Source organism: Dermacentor albipictus, chromosome 6 (assembly GCF_038994185.2).
Source record: "Dermacentor albipictus isolate Rhodes 1998 colony chromosome 6, USDA_Dalb.pri_finalv2, whole genome shotgun sequence".
In the NCBI taxonomy this organism is placed as follows: domain Eukaryota; kingdom Metazoa; phylum Arthropoda; class Arachnida; order Ixodida; family Ixodidae; genus Dermacentor; species Dermacentor albipictus.
The window spans coordinates 10,940,691-10,959,531 of NC_091826.1; the positions used below are offsets into that span (position 1 = coordinate 10,940,691).

The 18,841-nt window shown below is 45.6% G+C and overlaps 1 protein-coding gene across 1 annotated transcript in view; it reads left to right on the forward strand.

Annotated features, from left to right (window-relative positions):
* Positions 1-18,415, forward strand: part of RtcB (RtcB RNA ligase) — a 31,046-nt gene extending 12,631 nt beyond the window's left edge. Inside the window, exons 7-11 of the mRNA XM_070539886.1 lie at positions 5,711-5,817; positions 10,230-10,389; positions 10,856-11,031; positions 15,805-15,993; positions 16,571-18,415. Coding sequence (XP_070395987.1) covers positions 5,711-5,817; positions 10,230-10,389; positions 10,856-11,031; positions 15,805-15,993; positions 16,571-16,909 — 971 coding nt within the window. The 3' untranslated portion in view covers positions 16,910-18,415. The remainder of the gene's footprint in view (positions 1-5,710; positions 5,818-10,229; positions 10,390-10,855; positions 11,032-15,804; positions 15,994-16,570) is intronic.
* The last annotated feature ends 426 nt before the right edge of the window (positions 18,416-18,841 follow it).

Here is an 18,841-nt window from a genome sequence, read left to right on the forward strand (position 1 = left end):
TCAAAAAGATGTTCATTGTCTTCTTTGTCGCCTGAAGAATAGTCCATTTTGAGTTTGTACGACAGTGAGAAACTGTCGACTCAGCCTTTTACCTGGATGTGCTCAAGAGATTAAAATGTCGGGTCAGGCGCGTGAGGGCGGGCATCAAAGACACTGTCAAGCTCCACCATGACAATGCCCCCAGCCACACTTCGTTCATCGTTACCAACTTCCCGGCCCGGAGCAACACCTCGGTGGTCTCTTATTCCCCTTACAGTCCCGACTTGGCTACGTGCAGCTTTTTTATTTGTTGTTTCCCCGACTGAAGAGAGCGCTGGAAGGAAAGTATTGGTGAGACCATGGAAAATATCCAAAAGCATGTTACAGCATTCCTGAGAGACACTCCCGTCGAGGACTGTCAGGGTGCCTTCCAGACGTGACAGACAGGTCTCCACAAGTGTATTGCAGGGGGAGAGTATTTTGAAGAATATTGGCCATTTGTACAGGTCTGGTCAGTTAAATATTTTGCCCAGAAAATGTGCATTACTTTCATAATGGACCCCATACACTGTTACCTGTAGACACCGACACGTCCGAACTGCCATGGTAGCTACAGTGTTACGCTGCTAAGCACGACATCGCGTGATCAAATCCCGACTGCTGCAGCCGCATTTCGATGGGGGGGGAGGGGGTGAATACAAATGTCTGTGTCCCGTGCATTAGGCGCATGTAAAAGAACTCCAGGAGGTCAAAATAATCTGGAGTCCCATGCTACAGCATGCCTCATACCGTATTTACTCGAATCTAATGCGCACTTATTTCCCGATAAAACTGGTAAAAAAATTGCGTGCTCGTTAGAATCAAGTACAACCCTAAATTAGTGTTACATATCCCTATCGGCATATCAAAATGGCTGCCTTGTACGTGCTTCAAGCCTAGCTGCCTTAGCTTTCTCCATGTGCTGTAGTACTACGCTTAGGTTAAAAGTGTGGAATTTCGCTGGACGACGACGCGCTGTGGGACCGTAGCAGCGATGACGATGGCAGCATTAGTGAGGACAGTGACACAAGTGAAGACGAGTAGTCCAGGGACCGTGCCAGCTACTAATAAATTATCGTTATGGAATGCGCCCTCGGGTATGCTTGTTTATTTATTTATTTTTCCCTGTCGTGCAATATTGGGGGGTCGACTTACAATCGTGTAAATACGGTAGGCACACTGCACTGTGTTCTTATCGCTTAGTTCATGTTAAAGTGAGCGGCTGCACAAAGGTCAATTCGCTCGCTCCTGCTACCACACTTCCCCACTCCAGCGTTTTGATAGAGTTTTCAGTCATTGCGGGAGACGTGTTCATGCTTGCTTGGGCATGCGTGACACCATGCTTGTTAATTTTGTAGTCAGGAAGCGAATGTTTAAAAGTTAATGCGGCTGATAAAACTACTATCCTCCTTAGTTTTCATATCACTGCCTACTAATTTGCTGTCGCAATGGATGCTTCGCCTTTAGGGCCAAACTGTGACTTTTTATTAATTGCAACTTTAGGGCATTGGGAGTGAATCTTTGTTTTTCCAAATGAGAGAAAGCTGTATTTATACGTGAAATAATGAGCTGCGCGGTACTGTGAAGGACTCTTCTTTATTTTAGGCCAAGGCATACGTGTGTGCGTTACAATCGAGAGCTTCTCTCTCTTTTCTTTTTTGGTCATGGAAAATGGGTGGGCGACATAATCGAGGGCGTGTTAGAATTGAGTAAATACGATAATTAATTCGTGGTTTTGGCACGAAAAAACCCTAGAATTTTTTTATGCAAACACATCCGGTGTCGAACACGAAAGTGATCATATCTCTTATCCCTGAAAGCGATTGATCAAGAATATGGCTCTTTCGCACAAATCTTCTGGCGACACCGAATGAGCACGCAATGCCTGTTGGGTGGTACCAAAACCAGCATTTTGAAGCAGGAATCGCGTATTCTCGGACAATCGCTCAAACACGGCTAGATGCATGGCAGCACACACTGCAACTGCCATCTCAAGCACCATAAACAAGTCCACAACACTGGGACGTAAATTTCTTTGTTTTTACTATACTTTTGTCACCGAGCCGCAGATTATGCACTGCACTAGGTACGCTAAAACCGTTGTCACATGTTTGTGAGACATGCAGCTCGGCCATTTGAAACGAGAAAACAAGATGGCAGCCATGACCGGTCATGACGGGTTTCCACTGTACATGGTTGTTTCCGACGCTTGGTTGCTTTTTGTAAAGATCAATGGCGGCAGCCACGCTAGTAGTAATGTGGTGGTATTTTACGCAATTTAAGTATGAAGCAAGGGCATTTGAGCACTTGAGTTTGGTATCCTTGCGTAACTAAGTAGTAGGGGGGCAACTCGCCGTTAAACTTTGTTGATGTGGGAGTGCAGTTCAGTGATATTTCATTGTCGAGAGATATGAGATGCATTGAATCCTATGGGCATTCATGGGAGATACGAAAATATTTTGTCTCAGGATTTAATTATCGCGGGTTTCGAGTGTGGTTGATTTTCAAGCCATTTATTGTTGGCAGAAGAAACTTGTGATGGCTGCCTGCTTAGCAGTTTCGTCCTTTGCGATAAAAGCGTTCTCAAGCTGCTCGACACTTGTCATGTGATGTTCATCGCCGCCAGTGCATTCAGTTTTGTTTCCAAGCAGCCATAACAAGTGACCTGGCTCGGCTAAGGTAGTGTGCGGATCCACAAACTGACAAGCAAACTTACAATGCTCCATGCACATGAGCATGCATCCTGCAGAAGTCACATGTACCTCTTTGGGCTTATTGCACTTTGTGAGGTTTCAGAGCAATGCTCTGCCCACGTTATCAATGAGATTGCAGCTGGCTATGAACGGTGAATGAGAGTGGCATATAGAAAGGTATGGAAACCATTGTGTAGTGATTTTCCTTAATGTTTTCGTATTCGATGTCTTGAGATATCCTGAGCACGGTGCAAAAGCATTTCAAAATAAGAGGTGAAAAATACATTGAGTTGACACATAGCCAGCAAAAAATTTCAACTTGACTGATAATTCGAGATATCAGTTTAAATTAACGAGGGTTTACTGTATGTCCGATGTATACAGTTGACGGCCGATAATTCGGACTCCAGAGGGAAGTTAAATAAGCCCGAACTATCAAATGTACAAAAAAATGAATGTATCCAAAGAAGATAACTTTATTTACGTTTTAAGGCCTCTATGCACGGAACAAGTGGTCGGTGCGTTGCTACACGCACTTCCGCTTATGTGCTACCAAATCCACCTGTATTTCTGCCAGTTTTGAGTTTCGCTGTATGCCGATGCAAGGACTGCAAAGGCTTGAGCCAGATCCGCACGTGGAAGGCTCCGGAGCACACGGCACAACATCCGAGTCAGAGACGTTTGACGGTGGGAGAACTTGCTCAGTTATTTAGTCATCTTTCAGTTCGGCACACAGCGAAACCGCACTGTCGACATCTGCGAAGTCTTCAAATCTAACGGCGGCAGGAATCGGCACACCGCAGCCTAGCAGGTCATCAGTGATGTCTGCAATTGAGCTTGTTGTGGTAGGCAGTAGTTCAGCCTCTACAGTGCCCTCGCAGTCCATTGGGACTGCGAGGGCAACATTGATGCCATTTGACGCGGCCTATCTATAACTTCACGAGGAAGACTTCTTGGAGCCAGCAGAGCACTTTCTGGAATGCAAACTACAGTGAAATCTCGGTACAACGAACTTCAGGGGACCGCGGGAAAATGTTCGTTATTCTGAAAGGTCGTTATAGTGAAAGCCCAAAAATTAGCCATAACAATAGCATTTCAGTAACGCAAGCGTCCTACCTTTGAAACGGTACCTCCTTGAACTCGTTTCTCACACAATGCACACGTGATCGTCAGACAAGGCACATTTATTTGAAATAGTCCGTGATCGTCTTCTGACGGGTGCAGCACAGACTCTGCAGCACGAACGATTCCAGACCGTCCGCATTCTTATGCACACCTTCGGTTGCTGTGCCGCTTTTGGCTATAAATATGCGGAGTTTTCGCAAGCAGTCCAACGCATCTGTGACCGAAACGGACTCGTCGCGGTCTTCGGGTGCTGCCGTAACGTGCAGCAAGATTCTTGCTGGTGCTTAAAGATTTTATCCTTGTCTTTGAGAATCGTGGCGATCGTCGACCGCGCCACTCCACGTTCTTTAGCCACGACAGATTGTTTCTTCCCATCTTCTATCTCGCGAAGAATCTCTACTCTCTCGCTCAAAGAAAACTGCTTTCGCTTCTTCGCCGTGGTTAGAGTTGTTGAGCTCATGGCAACGCGAACGCCGGCACGCACTTCTAACACAATAATTTAACCAGGAGAAAAACAAGATGGACAGGCCTGATACGGGTGACAGCACGCGAACAACTGAGAAAACAAGCAAGAAAAATGTGATGCGTCGTCACCTCCGCAACAAGAAAAAAAAAAGGCCCACTTCAGCTTTAATTACTACTTTTTTTTTTCTTCTGCCACACCGTCTCAGGTTTTACGAGGCCATGCTCCCCGCCTCTCCACTCACAAAACCTGGTGCGTCGTTGCCTCCACTATAACGGAGAAGGAAAAAAAAAAGTCTCCGCCCGCATCTTTCTCCTTCCGCGCCATCTCAGGTTTTTGCGGGAAGCAAGTTGCAAGGCGGCCCGCTCTTCGCGCTGCGTCGTCTGCTAGCTTAGAGCTCCGACTGCCGTGACGGATGCACTGAAATCTAAGAATCCTCGCATTTCGGGATATGAGTTCGTAGTACTGAGGTGTTGTTAAGATGACACGGAAATTAAATAACGATCGTTATTCTGAAATGTTCGTTATTCTGAAGTTCGTAGTAGTGAAATATTTTTACATTGAAACTATAAGCAGTCGGCACGGGATTTCATAAAAGTTTGTTAATCTGAAATGTTCGTTAATGTGGTGTTCGTTGTAACGGGGTTTGACTGTAAACAAACAAGCACAGCATGGCTGAACGCCGTCCCCAAGGCAAAGCATAGAATAAATGGGCAAACTGAATGGCGATAACGGGCCATGCATGGAGGTGCCGAAAAAGGATGTGGTGATCGCAATCTTTATGCGACCTCACAATTGAGGCAAAGCCTCGAAGATTGGCAATTGCAGTTAAATCTCAGAGGTGTAGAGCGGCAACCACGTCGGGGCCTCAGAGATTAGTCTAACACATAATCTCTGAGGCCATACTTAATGTCTCGTCAAGGTTGCCTGATGAGATTATAGCGGCAGAGTTGGCATATGCTACAGCCCCGGCCGGAGCCAGGATAATCGAATGTAGAGCTGGCGGCTGTCCGAAATAACGGTCGTCTTTACAGATTAAGTCTATGGGGCCATTGGAGGTGCCGCAAAGCTGTCTGAATTACCGAGCATGTCTGGATTATCGGTGTTCAATTTATTGATCGGCGACTGTAGTTGGATTTGAGCAAGTTATTTTACAGGAGTACTATATAGGTCAGTAAGCGTTGCATACTTGATATATAGAGAATAATTTGCTTTGTTTGGTTTTGTTATATTCAAGTTTGTCTAATTCATCAAAGGATTTAATGCCAATGTTTTCTTTTGCATGCTTAAGTAATGTTGCAGGTATGCATTTATCTGGTAATGCACAGGCACCTAAGTTTATTTACGTAGGGCAATTATGGTCCATGGTAGGGAGTAATTAAAGTGACAAGTTTGGCTGGAATTCTTTTAGGCTATGCCTGGGCTGAAGATAAAGAACACTGCGAGGAGTACGGACGGATGCTGAATGCCGACCCTGCCAAGGTTTCAATGAAGGCAAAGAAACGAGGCCTGCCTCAGGTATGCTGTTCATGTGTGGTTTGTTGCAGCCTAGAAAACTGAATGTTGGGGAGTTCTTGACAATTTTGTCATTTTTTATTTTCTCCAACTTCAGAAATGTGTCAGTACACCTTCATTTCAAGTCAATGGGCTCTTACATGTCCAAATAACAGCCCACATGTTCTAACAACATTCTTCAAAATTGTCGAAGGATGTACTCATAATACATGTGCATTGACAGCTTTTCCAGCAATTTTATTGCTTTTAATAAAGCTAGTAACTTTCTGGAAGAATAGTTAAGAAAACCAATTGAATTCACTGTTTTCAATAAGATATGGACAAAAGTGTTGTGCAAGTGGACACTAGGACAAACTGGTTCATCTGCAGTGTTGTGTGTTCATCCAGTTACTCTTAGCTATCCAGCCAGTCAAGATTCTTGCTTTTACAGGTGTGCTAGATTTGTAAAAAGTATTGTTCATGGAAGTCAAGTCAGTGATGTACATATTTTTACTTTTCTCAAGGAAAATTGTCAATTGTTTCAGTGGCAAAGAGTGATTACTTGTTTCTCTCTCTTTATTATGAACATACCTTCATGATCATTCTCTTAAGTCCACATGCTGCTGGATGATTTGAAATGTTAGTAGGCTTGGACGTAATACAGACAAACCCTGCTGACTACACTTCATATGACAGCAGCATGTGTCATATTTGCTCAGTAGTATTTGGTGTAGTACTAGTAGTATTAATAATGCTGGTTTAAGTAGCAGTTGCTTGCACCTGCAAGATTCTATAGTCGGATACAACTTTAGAAAAAAGGGGAGGCCCCGCCCAGATGACCGAAGCGGCGAAGTCACCGGCCGTCCGGCGCATGACGTCGGTCCAGAATGCGTGCCCATTGGTGCACCCGCCTCGGAGGAGTAAACGCCCCCTTTTTTCTAAAGTTGTATCCGACTATAGAATGCAAATTCAGGATTTTTCAGTCAGCCTCTAAGAGTATGTTTATCTATGCCAATTAATTGCAAGAGACCCATATCATGAGAATGTGCAGAATAAAAATGGGAGTGCGTACACCACACACTACCAAGTCGTGACCTGCAGTTTAGTGCTATGCTTGAAACAAAAGGTCTGTACTTAAATTCATGCCCTGACCAGGAGTAGAACTGCCATGCCATTCTTGTATTTTTCTTGCTGTTGTCGTAAGCTCCTATTAAGTGTATACAGTCTACGCTCGTTACAACGGACCCATATACAACAAACTTCGCCGCAATACATAGGTATAATCCATAAATCATGAATGCAGCAAACACAGTTTTAGGTCCAATTTTCAATTAAAAAAAAAAAGACTTGTGTTAGGATCGGGTAAAGACCCGATACTGTTAGTGCTTGAAAATCTTCCGAGGGCTGGCTAAAAAGAGGCGCTTTCAATGGCCTCTGAGTTCCATTATTGACATCTCTGCTCCATCCCTGCCCATCTCTGCCAGATGATCTGTAACTTCTTGTTGCATACATGCTAGCTGGGCTAGACAACCGTGACTCGATATACAGTCGCCGACCGATTTTCCGGACTCCGAAAATTCAGACATGCCCGATTATTCGGTCAGCTTCGCGGCACCGCCATTCTCCCCATAGACCGTAATGTATAACAACTGCCGAAAGTTCGGACACCTTGCAACCTCCCGTTTGATTTTTCGGACACTCCTTGAGCCAACTTGATCGAGGGCATCATGCACCGACTCTGACCGGCGCATAGTTCGACTTGCTGAACGCCATTTTTGTTTTGAACGGAGCCTCCTTGCCGCCCCACGAAGTGGCGCTACTGGAAATCCCCGCTCATCATCATCGTTTCTGCCTGGTCAATGCCTCATTGGCCTGGTTCGATAGAGTGGCCGTACAGCAGTTCCGGTTTCAGCTTAGTAAGCCATGTCAAGACAATCCAGCAGCTGATTTGTTTGTTTCGCGCACGACGCTGCGAGCAGGCCAAGCAGGCCACGTTTTTCGTTTGTGCGACTGGTGTCGGCACGGTAGTGTTTGCTTTGTGTGCTGTGTTGAGGTTTCGGTGAACCAACGCGGCGTACGGAAACATCGCGTCAAGTGTCTAATGGCGCCGACAGTGCCCGCGCAGACTGCGCTGGGGAATGCCAGAAAGCGGGTGCCGGGAGGCCTAGGATTTGTCACCTTCCGATGAGCTCCCTACTGACGCAGAAAATGTTCTGCCGAGACCTGTGCAGTGGTTGCATTGCGACTCCGGACACCTTCTCATTTGACAGTTTCACAGGTGCTGACACTGCTGTACTGACATGCGCAGAACTCGACGACGGCGAGATCATTCGTCAGGTTTCTGCTGCACCGCCGGACGATGACTCCGAGTCGGAAGATGACGCACCATGTGCTACGCTGCCGTCGCATGCGGAGCGTGCACAAACAGTGACTGTGCTTTCAGACGCCTATAGTGACCGTACGACCCTCTCCGAGATTCAGGCTTATCTGATTGCGCGTAAACGGAACAGCGTGCAACGGCGCACTCACGATTTCTTCAAGCTTACTGCCGAGCCCGAATAAGTGCGTGGAAATAAAGGATTTCATTGTTGTTTTTTCTTAATCTGCTTTTTCGGACACCTGTTTATTCGGACATTTCCGCAGTCCCCGTGAGGTCCGAATAAACGGTCGGCGACTGTATTGACTGCTGCTTGCTGCCTTTATTTGGTTCTTTTTTTCCAAATAAGGACCAGTATTATAACGTAGCATAACTCTGAGTAACAGTGTTGTTTTTGTCAGCATCTACCACTAGTTCCATGTCAACTAAAAAAATTGTAAAAATGCAGCAACATGTTGAAACTTGTCACTGCTTCCTAGGCTGCCCTTGTTTGAGATTCCAGTGTCATTGGTGCTAGACCTCAAGGAAAGTAAGTTTTATCCTGTGGGTCAATGTGATTGACATGTATACAGTTGTGGGGTTCTGGGCAGAGACACATTGGAAAGTTGGTGTTGTTGAGTTCTTGAGCATTTGCTTCTGTCTGTGAGGGATTAGTCATGAAATATAACTCTACATTTGAAAGGATGCCCAAGACCTTCCTAGTGAACAGCTTGTTGCCAGCTTCGTACAAGTTCCCAGGTGAAGCCAAACATGTTTCAATTCATATTCATATGATGATGGAGCTGCCCATGTAGCCCTTGAAGGAAAACTTCTACAAACCTTGTCAAGCAGGGACTGGTGCCCTCAGTGTGAATAAATTCATACACAAAGTTGTGCGTGGAGCACCCATCCATGCAAAGATGTGGTTTTTATCGTCTTGAAATATTATATGCATACCGGTCTAAATTTTGGACCCTAGTAACTCTTGGACAGATCCACATGGCCTTGCTTTGCAAACGAAGTTAAATTGCTTTCACTGGGTTATTTGTTGCACTCTGCATATTTCGGCACATGCCCCTGCCCCTGTAATGGCTTAGGGTAGGAGTTCCCAAACTTTCTTGCCTTGTGGAAACCCGCCTGCCTCCCCAGAGTTACCCCGCGCCATAAGCAGAGTCCTGGCGCTAATTGTGAGACGCGCAAAAGCTTACTTGTTTATTTTGTTTTTGTGCAAGTTAGTTGCAGCTCAGTCTCTGACTGCAGGACTTCCTCCTGTATATTGCATTTTGTATTGTTGGTAGGCGAAGCGCTGTAGCTCTAGTTAGTGAGAACCTAACAAGACACAATACAAGCTCCACCCACAAATTTATATGTAGTAATGAAATTTGATTCTGTTCCTGATTTAGATGTTGCAAGTCATTTGTGCTATGGCGTGGAATGGTTATCGATGTAGTTACATACTGATCACAATGCGAATCCTAGAGGTTCGTGCCTCCCGGCCACATGGGACTGCAGTGCATTTTTTTTTTTTCTTCCTCGGGACATATCAGAAACTGGCACAGTGGGGAACCAGACCAGTCTGTTGAAATAGAAGTTGCTAGTGATGTTAGCATGCCTTCTCGGCAAATCACAAGTAAATGTGGGTTGCACGTTCCTACAATATGCCAGCAGCCAATCGTCATATGTTGATGAGTACACACGCCACTATATTCAAAAATGGCCTTTAGGTTGCAAGACAGGCAGGTCCATTCTCGTTCGGACCACCCCGCGAGCAGAAATGAAACACATCCACCTGCACATTTTTGCAAAACTTACTTGGTTTGCATTGTTTCTCATGCTCCAAGCTGTCGATTAATTTGGCCTTTGGAGCTAAGTTCTTATTAAGACTGTCCTGCTTTAGTGGGGGTCCTAAGTTCAACCTTCGAACCGCGGCAAATTTGCTTGAAGTTTGCTTTTTTGCAAGAGTTACAGAGTTACTTACATTTGTGCCATTTCACTATAGTTGTGCATACAAGTTCCTTTTGCAATTGAACTTTTCTCCATTTTCTACTTGATCCCTTTACCTCATCCGCTTGTGTCTTAGCTGGGAACCCTGGGTGCCGGCAATCACTATGCTGAGATCCAAGTAGTAGAGGAGATTTATGACAAGAACAATGCAGCCAAGATGGGAATTGAGCGTTGTGGTCAAGTATGTGTCATGATCCATAGTGGCAGCAGAGGGTTTGGACACCAAGTGGCTACCGGTGAGTCACGCCATTTGCATTATGTTGTGCCATGTAGGGATTAGGCATGCAAGATGAAGTGAGGTCCATTTGAGTTAACTGGTGTGGAGGTGGTGGCCAAGGCAGCGTCATGCAAGGTACACTACCGCAAGCTGTTGGGTTAAACCAGATTAGTGCTGATCTCCTAAAGTAACAAATAGCAAGCAAGGCATGCTAGGGATCAACCACAATATAGCTTCCATCTTTGAAATTTGCAACACAGGTGCAGGGCATATCAAGTTCTTGAAATAGCCTGTAGTTAGTGAGCGCAAAGGTTTTGCCTGCTGGATGATTTGAAAGACTGTTGGGCTTGGACGTAATACAGAAAAATCTGTGTTGAAATCCCATTGTATGACAGCAGCTGAACCTGTTCATTATTGCTGTTTGTTGTCAATCAAATGTGCACACATGCTGAGGCAATTTCTATATCTATCCGTTGTCTGGGCAGATGCATTGGTGGCAATGGAGAAAGCCATGAAGCGGGACAAGATCGAGGTCAATGACCGGCAGCTGGCCTGCGCTCTCATCCGCTCCGCTGAGGGACAGGACTACCTGAAGTCGATGGCAGCCGCAGCAAACTTTGCCTGGGTCAACCGCAGCAGCATGACTTTTCTGAGCCGTCAGGTGAGTTTATTTAGAGTGCAGCTTTTAGGCGCCCGTTCCTGTGGCAAGCGTTGGTGTCGCACGTCATAACCAAGCAAATGATGCAGCAAAGGATGAGATGAAAGACTGTGATAGCAAAGAGAGCGCGAGAAGGGTGCAGTGGAACCACGAGGAGGAAAGTGAAGGAGGGGGGTATAATGAAAGTGCGAGAAGAAAAGCGTAGTGCCATGCAAGGCGGGCTCTGTGGCGACAATGGCTACGGGGTGGCACCATAATAGCGCATGTCGTCGGTTCACCAAAGCTCTGCATGGGCAGAGGTCTGTCTGCAGTGGCTGCCGTGTGCCGCATGAGACAAATTGTCTGTACCAGCCAATATATTGCGAAATGAAAACACTAAGAGCTGCGCTCAGATTTTGCGTTGGGAAGTATTGTAATTACCATTGAATTTTTTTTTTCCCCTTAACTGTGTTGGGACAGGTAATTTGGAATTAGCCAGGATATTGATGTCACTGCAGGGCAGCAGCTAAGGTGCTCTTCCACGAAAAGCAGTGTTGCAAATTTGACTCTGAGCAACTGTGGACACGTTTTTTCAGTGATAGTTGTTAGGGCTCACTCCCATGGTTGTTTTGATGTTTGCCAGTGTCCACGAGCACCATTGCTGGAATCCCAAAGTCCTTTGCTAGAAAAGCACAAAAAAAAAGAAAAAAAATTATGTTGTGCCGCGAGGATTCTAACTTGTTACCAACAGATTGGCAGTTCAGGGTTCTACTTCTCAATCACTCTGCCAATGCTACAGCAGTGGAGAATACTGATATACTGATCCTTGAGTACGGGATTGCACCAGAAGAGCTAATGCCCGCTCAGCATCTGTGTACTGGATGAGCTGGCGTCCACACCTTCGTGTTCTAGCATGTCGTCAAGGTTTCGACGAAAATTCGTATGGTGAGGGATTGAAGTGAAAAAAGGTTTGCAGTCACTGACCAAGCCAAACAAAAAGAAAGACGTTTCGGAAAGCATGTCGCCTTCCCAGTTGCAGAGGCGGTTCTAAATTAAGTTTGTATCTCCTACGTGTAAAGACAATGGTTGAGTGCATTTTTGGTCTAGCACTTGGCTTCTTCTGATGTTTACAGGATGGAACTGATGTTGTCTTACTTTGTGCCATCGGTAACATTGAAAAAAGCTGAAAGAAGCTAAAGGGAGTTGTTTCAGTGGAGACTAGTTGCTAAGTCTGGATAGGTAAGAGGAGGAAAAGGAGCACCTTTACATCACTGCCAGGAGGCGCAACTTCCACAAGCAAATGCGACTCGCACTCCTTTTACTTCTCAAAAGGAGATTGCTCACTTGTACCTGACCATAAGGCTTACTGCGCCTTATTTTTCAACAGGACAAATGTTTGTCTTGTTTGTGTGTTTCTAACCCCATCTTCATGCTCGTTAATATTTTCCATGGTAGCTCAGTGGCTATGGTGTTCTGCTGTAGTGCACGAGGTTGTGGGTTCAATTCTTGGCTGCAGTGGCTGCATTCCCGGGAGAGGAGAATGCAAAATCACCCATGCATGTATTCAGACATATATGCACATTAGAAAAACCGAGGTGGTCACAATTAATATGGAGTCCTTAATTATGGAGTGTGTCATAGCCCCAGTGTTGCTCCAAGACATTAATTTTAATCAATAAACTCATCAGTCAACTTCTTGATTCCAGCTTGTGAGGTTCCCGCACTGTATGCGGTGACGCAGTCTTTTAATGACTGTATGAAATCTATGTATGCATTCGCATAGTTACCAGTGATTGTAGGGCTGCTGTACATTTTTCATAGACCCATGACAAGTGCACTTTTATCATTAATCAGTTAGTACTGTAAAAGCTTGTTAATTCACAATTCATTAATTTGAAATTTCAGATAATTCGAAGTAGCTGCTGTGATCCGTCCAACAGTGTATTGAAAGCAATACGTAACGCATCCCTCTAATTCACACTTAAATCCGCTCCGCCACTGATAATTCGAACGAATGGGGAGAGTGCTAGTGCGCGAGAGCACGTTGGGGACGCTGCCGTCGCCACGCGGGCTGCACATGGCGAAGGACCATGGAGGAAGGAAAAAAACTAGGAGGGAGCGTCACATGATTCCGCTAGCCTCTGCAGGCCAACCTCCTCTGAAGCTGCCCCTCCCACTCACCGGGCCCTTGTGCATGGTGTCTTTCGGGTAGGAATAGGCCCGCATTGTTGCCGGACTATTTGTGTTGTTCGGTGCGTGGTAACGACTAGTGGCTTAGTGGCACCTGCCATCAGAGGCACGGAGGCGCGTAGGAAGTACAGTGTGTGGGTTTCTGCTACCATGGGTGTCGCTCTTTGCTTCAAATGCATTGCCTTGAAACGTGGAGGAAGAGTGGGGAGCCAGACCCATGGCGACATAATTTTTAAATCACCACTTGTGCTTACCACTGCAATTAGTCGGCACTCTCACCTCGAAAACCATGCAGAGTACGCAGGTCTGAGTGTGGTCTATTATTTCCTCAAATCAGTTGTGTACTTGAAACTCCGGTGCGTATTTTCTTGCTAATTTTTCTTCCGCTGTCTAGCGCCTATATAGGATGAGACGAGATCTTTTGCAGGATAGTTTTTTGTCACGTGTTTGCTTAGTAAAAGGTTCTGCTGTGCATCTTTCGTTGTGAAAGAAATAAATAGCATTACCCTGCACTCTAAACGCCGAAGTTGACGCCTTTCCTTGAGATTTACTTGCACTATTTTGTAATATTGTGTGGTGCGATATTCTTACGCTGTCGAGATGTGCCTATTGAGTTCTCGCCGGTCTGTTAAGAGGTGGAAGGCATTGAGCAGGACGACAGCGTCGACTCGGACTGTCAACCATAACAGTGGGCCAGCACGGTCTCACATATGGTCGGGCTTGCCCGTCTGTCGTTGGGCACAAAATGGAACAAATTTTTTTCACACGGTAAAGCAGTCGCTACAGATCCTGGATGCTCGCTTGAGCACCTGCACATGTTTGCAGGGGCGAAAGGCATATTGTTTCCCAGGAGGTGCCCCCAAACGCGACTAATCACTATCAGAAGGGCAGCTCGGTTGCCTTCAGGTGTTTGCAGGGCGAAAGGTTTCCTGGTTTCCTTGAAACCACCCTGAAACGCGACTAGTCTTTAAGCAGGTCTTCACAGGTTGTTGGGCATAATGATGATGCCTTTGTTCGCTACTGCATTGGCGCCTGTCTGCTGCTTGCTAAAGCGGTGAGCCGCGTGGTGGTTCGGTGCTATACCCGACTGACATAACATAGACTCGACTGCTTCACACACTTGAATTTCTTCACTCAACCTCAGCATGCGTTTGCCATGCCGACTATGTACGCGTATTCCAAAACCCCCACATCAGACACAACCAAAGCAAGCTGACCAAAGCTACCGCTTTCCTATCACGTGAGGGCCTACTTCCCATCATCCGATTCCTCTAAATTTTTTATGACTAGGCTTCAAAATTGTCATGTGATGCTCCCTCCTAGTATTTTCCTTCCTTTATGCCAGAGTCTCTGTTGCAGGACAGTTCTCTCCCTCTCAAGACCTTCAAGATAAAAACTCGGACGAGGTGCTGCATATTTCTTTTTTTTTTCTTTCTTTCTTTACATCTTTCCGTTACATCTTGGAGGCTACGCTCTTTCTCTATGATGTGTACTGCCGAGGAGCAGCACCAGATTACGTCTGAAACATGGCGGCTGTGACGTTTATCGGCGCTTGTAGTACCAAAAAGCAAGGCCTTTGAGATTCAGAGACCAGTGTCGCAGCAGGTTGTGGTGCGTTTCACAGGTGCATTTTAGAGCGCAGCTCGTTTCTGCGGCGAGTGTTGGCGGCGCAATGGCGCTTTTATGGTATGACGTTTCCGGCCCCCATCGCTTGCGGCCAGTCACGCTACGCCACTTGCTTTGCGCCAGGCAAAATGCCGTCCCCTCTAGGCTTCGACACGCATGCCATCGGCTGTTCTCTTCGGAGCATGCGCAGTTTGATCCCCAACCCACGCGCCGCTTTGAACGGCTGTCTGCGACCGTCGGCGAAGCGGCCTGGGCACCTGTTCTTGTTTTTTTTCCATCGCGCAGTGTATTGTGGGTCAAGGCAATGCGTGGATCTAGCGATACAACATCGTGCACGTTGGACCGCGTTGTCTGCGTCTGGTTACGTCGGCTGTGCTGGTGCTTTCTAACTATCGACGTTTTTGTTCTCGCCAACGTGACCTAGCATATGTACACACGCTCGCGCTACGGCGATCTATATACACGCTTTAGCTGAGCGTTTTTTTTTTTTTTCTCACTTTCATTATTTTAAATTTTGTATAACTTGAATTTTTGTAGCATCCCCACGGAATTCGAATTGACGAGCTTTTACTGTACTGCTCTGGCGACTCCACAAGTAATCTGCGATGTCATACTATACATATATTGTAGTTCTTCATAAAGGATATCATCATTATTATGGACAATTTTTGTCTTTGTTTTATACGGGGTACGGGGGGCGGAGGTTACCAGGTGGCATACTTACTAATTTGGGGGGATGGGAGAGGAGGTAGGCATGTGCCTGCGTGAACCCCCCCCCCCCCATCTGGCTATGTCACTGGCTGTGTACCGCTCATACTTTGCCTGTAATGCATCACAGTCTTGTACCGGAGAAAAAGAAAAAAATAGAAGAATGCTTGTCTTAACTGGTCTCATAAACCACATTTCATGTCTTTCCTAAACTTTATGAGAACTGCCATTTGTGCCATTATATATTTCATCATATGCTTTCTATGCCTGCAGGCATTTGCCAAAGCATACAACACAACCCCAGATGACCTGGACATGCACGTGATCTATGACGTGTCACACAACATTGCCAAGGTGGAGCAGCATGTGGTGGATGGCAAGATGCGCACCTTGCTCGTGCACCGCAAGGGCTCAACACGAGCCTTTCCTCCTCACCACCCTCTCATTCCCGTAGACTACCAGGTGGGCAGGGCAGTTGAGCATTGCTTTGTAATATGTACCAATAGTATACGTTAAAAACTCAAAACTAGAATGTGATTTTGCATTCCCAGGTTCACCCACATTTATAACAGTGGGTATGCCCTTTGAATGGAAAGCTTCCAGAAATTGTGAACACTTTCTTCTAGTCAAAGAGAATTTCTGGAAGCTTCCCATATCCAAAATCTAGACCCTGACAGCTGTGTGACTGTGCCCTCATTGTTCCTGATTGCATAGAAGTGTTGACTATAACTGTGTTACACATGCGCTGTTTTTTTTGTTCTTGACATTTTACTGATGTCAGTTGTACAGTAAGTCATGTGTCCTATCTTCATCTTGGTCTTTGCCTTCCTCGCAGTTTACTGTCTTGCTTTCCTATTCTGTTTGCTGGCATCTCCCTGCTCAGAGCTGCCTTGGGCAGGCATCCATGCTTCTGTGTCCTGTATGCAAGTCCATGCAGCCGCTTCACTTTTTTTTCCTTTCTCAAATGTGTTATCAGACTCTGCGAATTACTTTCTCACTTCTGCTGTTTTTTGTTTTCCTTTTTTTGTCTCCAAAATAGCTGAGTGGCCAACCAGTGCTGATTGGTGGCACGATGGGGACCTGCAGCTACGTCCTGACAGGCACTGAGCAGGGCATGGGCGAGACATTCGGTACTACTTGTCATGGCGCCGGCCGTGCACTTTCTCGGGCCAAGTCACGGCGAAACCTTGACTACCAGGATGTGCTGGACAAGCTGAATGAGATGGGCATCTCGATTCGCGTGGCCTCACCGAAGCTGGTCATGGAGGAGGCTCCAGAGTCGTACAAGAATGTGACAGATGTCGTAAACACGTGCCATGAGGCTGGCATCAGCCGCAAGTGCATCAAGCTCAGGCCTATCGCCGTCATCAAGGGTTGATCAAGATTGTTTATCTTCGGTGATTGGAAGGTGTCAATGAGGCCACATTTCCAAACTTTGGTGTTCAGGACTGATGTGGGAGCATGGTTTCCACTAAGGGGTTTGTTGCAAGAACAAGTTCCTGTGTGTGTGTGTGTGTTTGTTTGCATCTTTGTTAACTGATTAGAGGCTGAATCTATGTGCCCTGGTGATGTCTGATTCAATGAATGCCCTTGGACTGCCCTAGCTGGTGGCACCGCAAGGATGAAACCTGGTGTTTTTCTTATCTTTCCGTCTTCTTTTTATTTTATTATGTGCCCTCCGTTCATATTCAAGCCACTATGGACAGCTATTTGATGACTGGTACCAAGCTTCATTTCAAATACAGCTCATATAATAAAAACTTCAAGCTGTCATCAGTTCTGGTTGAAGAAAAGAGGTATTCCCCCAAGCCTCAAAAGTTTTGGAGCACAGAGCGGGAACAAATTTAATTTGATGCAGTTTACTTCTCCAAACAGTTGTCACACTCCTCTTGGAAATTTTTGGGTTTGAGGTGAGGGAAAAACAAATTTTATCCCCCCCCCCCTTTTTTTGTAAGTTTTTATGCTCCAAAAATTGTTTTGGTCAGCTGTACAAGTGTAACATGACGGTGTTGGTAGCTGAAGTGCTGCAGCTGTAGTCGATGAGAACCTAATAATTGAGTACAAGCTCTACCCACAACAACACAGTGCACTTGCCCTTCGTCTCTGAAAGAGCCGGGCCAGCTGAAGTCTGCTCACAGCATAATGACTTGGTCTGATGATGCAATTGCTAGGTTAACTGGAAAGCAAAAGCTTGTTGTCTCAAGCCAAAAGTTTACCTTTGGCTGAGCACTAATATCGGGATCGCCCATGAAATTGCCAAGACATTCAGCTTCCATCTTAAAACCAAGTGACAACAAAGACAGATCTGTACAGAGAAAACCAGCTGTTTTAAACTCTAAAGAGCACTTGATGTTACGGACGTAAGCAAACCTAAGTGGCTGGCACATCTATGTAAATTGTGTTCTTGTTGGACAGCATACATATGACCTTTTATTCCTAGGTTGTCACTGACTATAGTAATGTTTTTTGTTTACCCTCAAATAACCTTTTGCTTTGCCCTTCATTACTCATGCTTATTTTCTTGATGGAATTTAAAAGTGTAATATAAAGCAATTGCCGTGTCCTACTCGTGGGATCTATATGTATAATTGCAACTGCATGATCTTGCACATAAATCAAAAGAGATTAACTTTGCAGAGATTTCTGATGGCAACAATGTCTCCATGCTTTTTTGGAAAACATTTCTATCAATTTGCATGTTGTCTACAGTGTGCGTGCTTGTCTTTCCTTCCTAGAGAAGTGAGTTGGTACGGCCCAATTCACTTTGACATGTATTTATTTGACATATTGCATACTTGTCACTGCGCAAGTGCATGACGATACAGCAGCTGGCTGCTGTTTGCTACTGCTATGAGCAAGTAAAGTGATTTTTGAGCATGACAAATCTTGTGTGCTTCGTTGTTCACCCCTTTTCATAAAGTAAGGACATGAAGACATGCAGAGTGAGGCTTTCTCTACATGTTTCTGACTGTCCAAACTAAGTCTTTACTGTTGTTTGCAAGCATTTAAAAAGTGCAGTCTTGCAAATAGTAATGTGTAAGAAAATGGGTGAGGGAGATTGCCAGTATGTAAGTGAGGGACATTTAATTGATATTTGAACAAGTCGCTGCAGAAACGCAGAGTTGGAACATCACTGCTGCTTGCTAGCTGGCTATCGTTTTAGTTGTCAGAGGTACTATTTCATTTCACTCAAAAATGTAACTTTCAGCACTTTCCTGTAGCGCCTGTTCCCATCAATAGGCTGCTGTTGATGGTTTCAAATTTGTATTTTGCTGCTTTCTGGGCACTCGCAGGTAGCTGGTGATGTCTG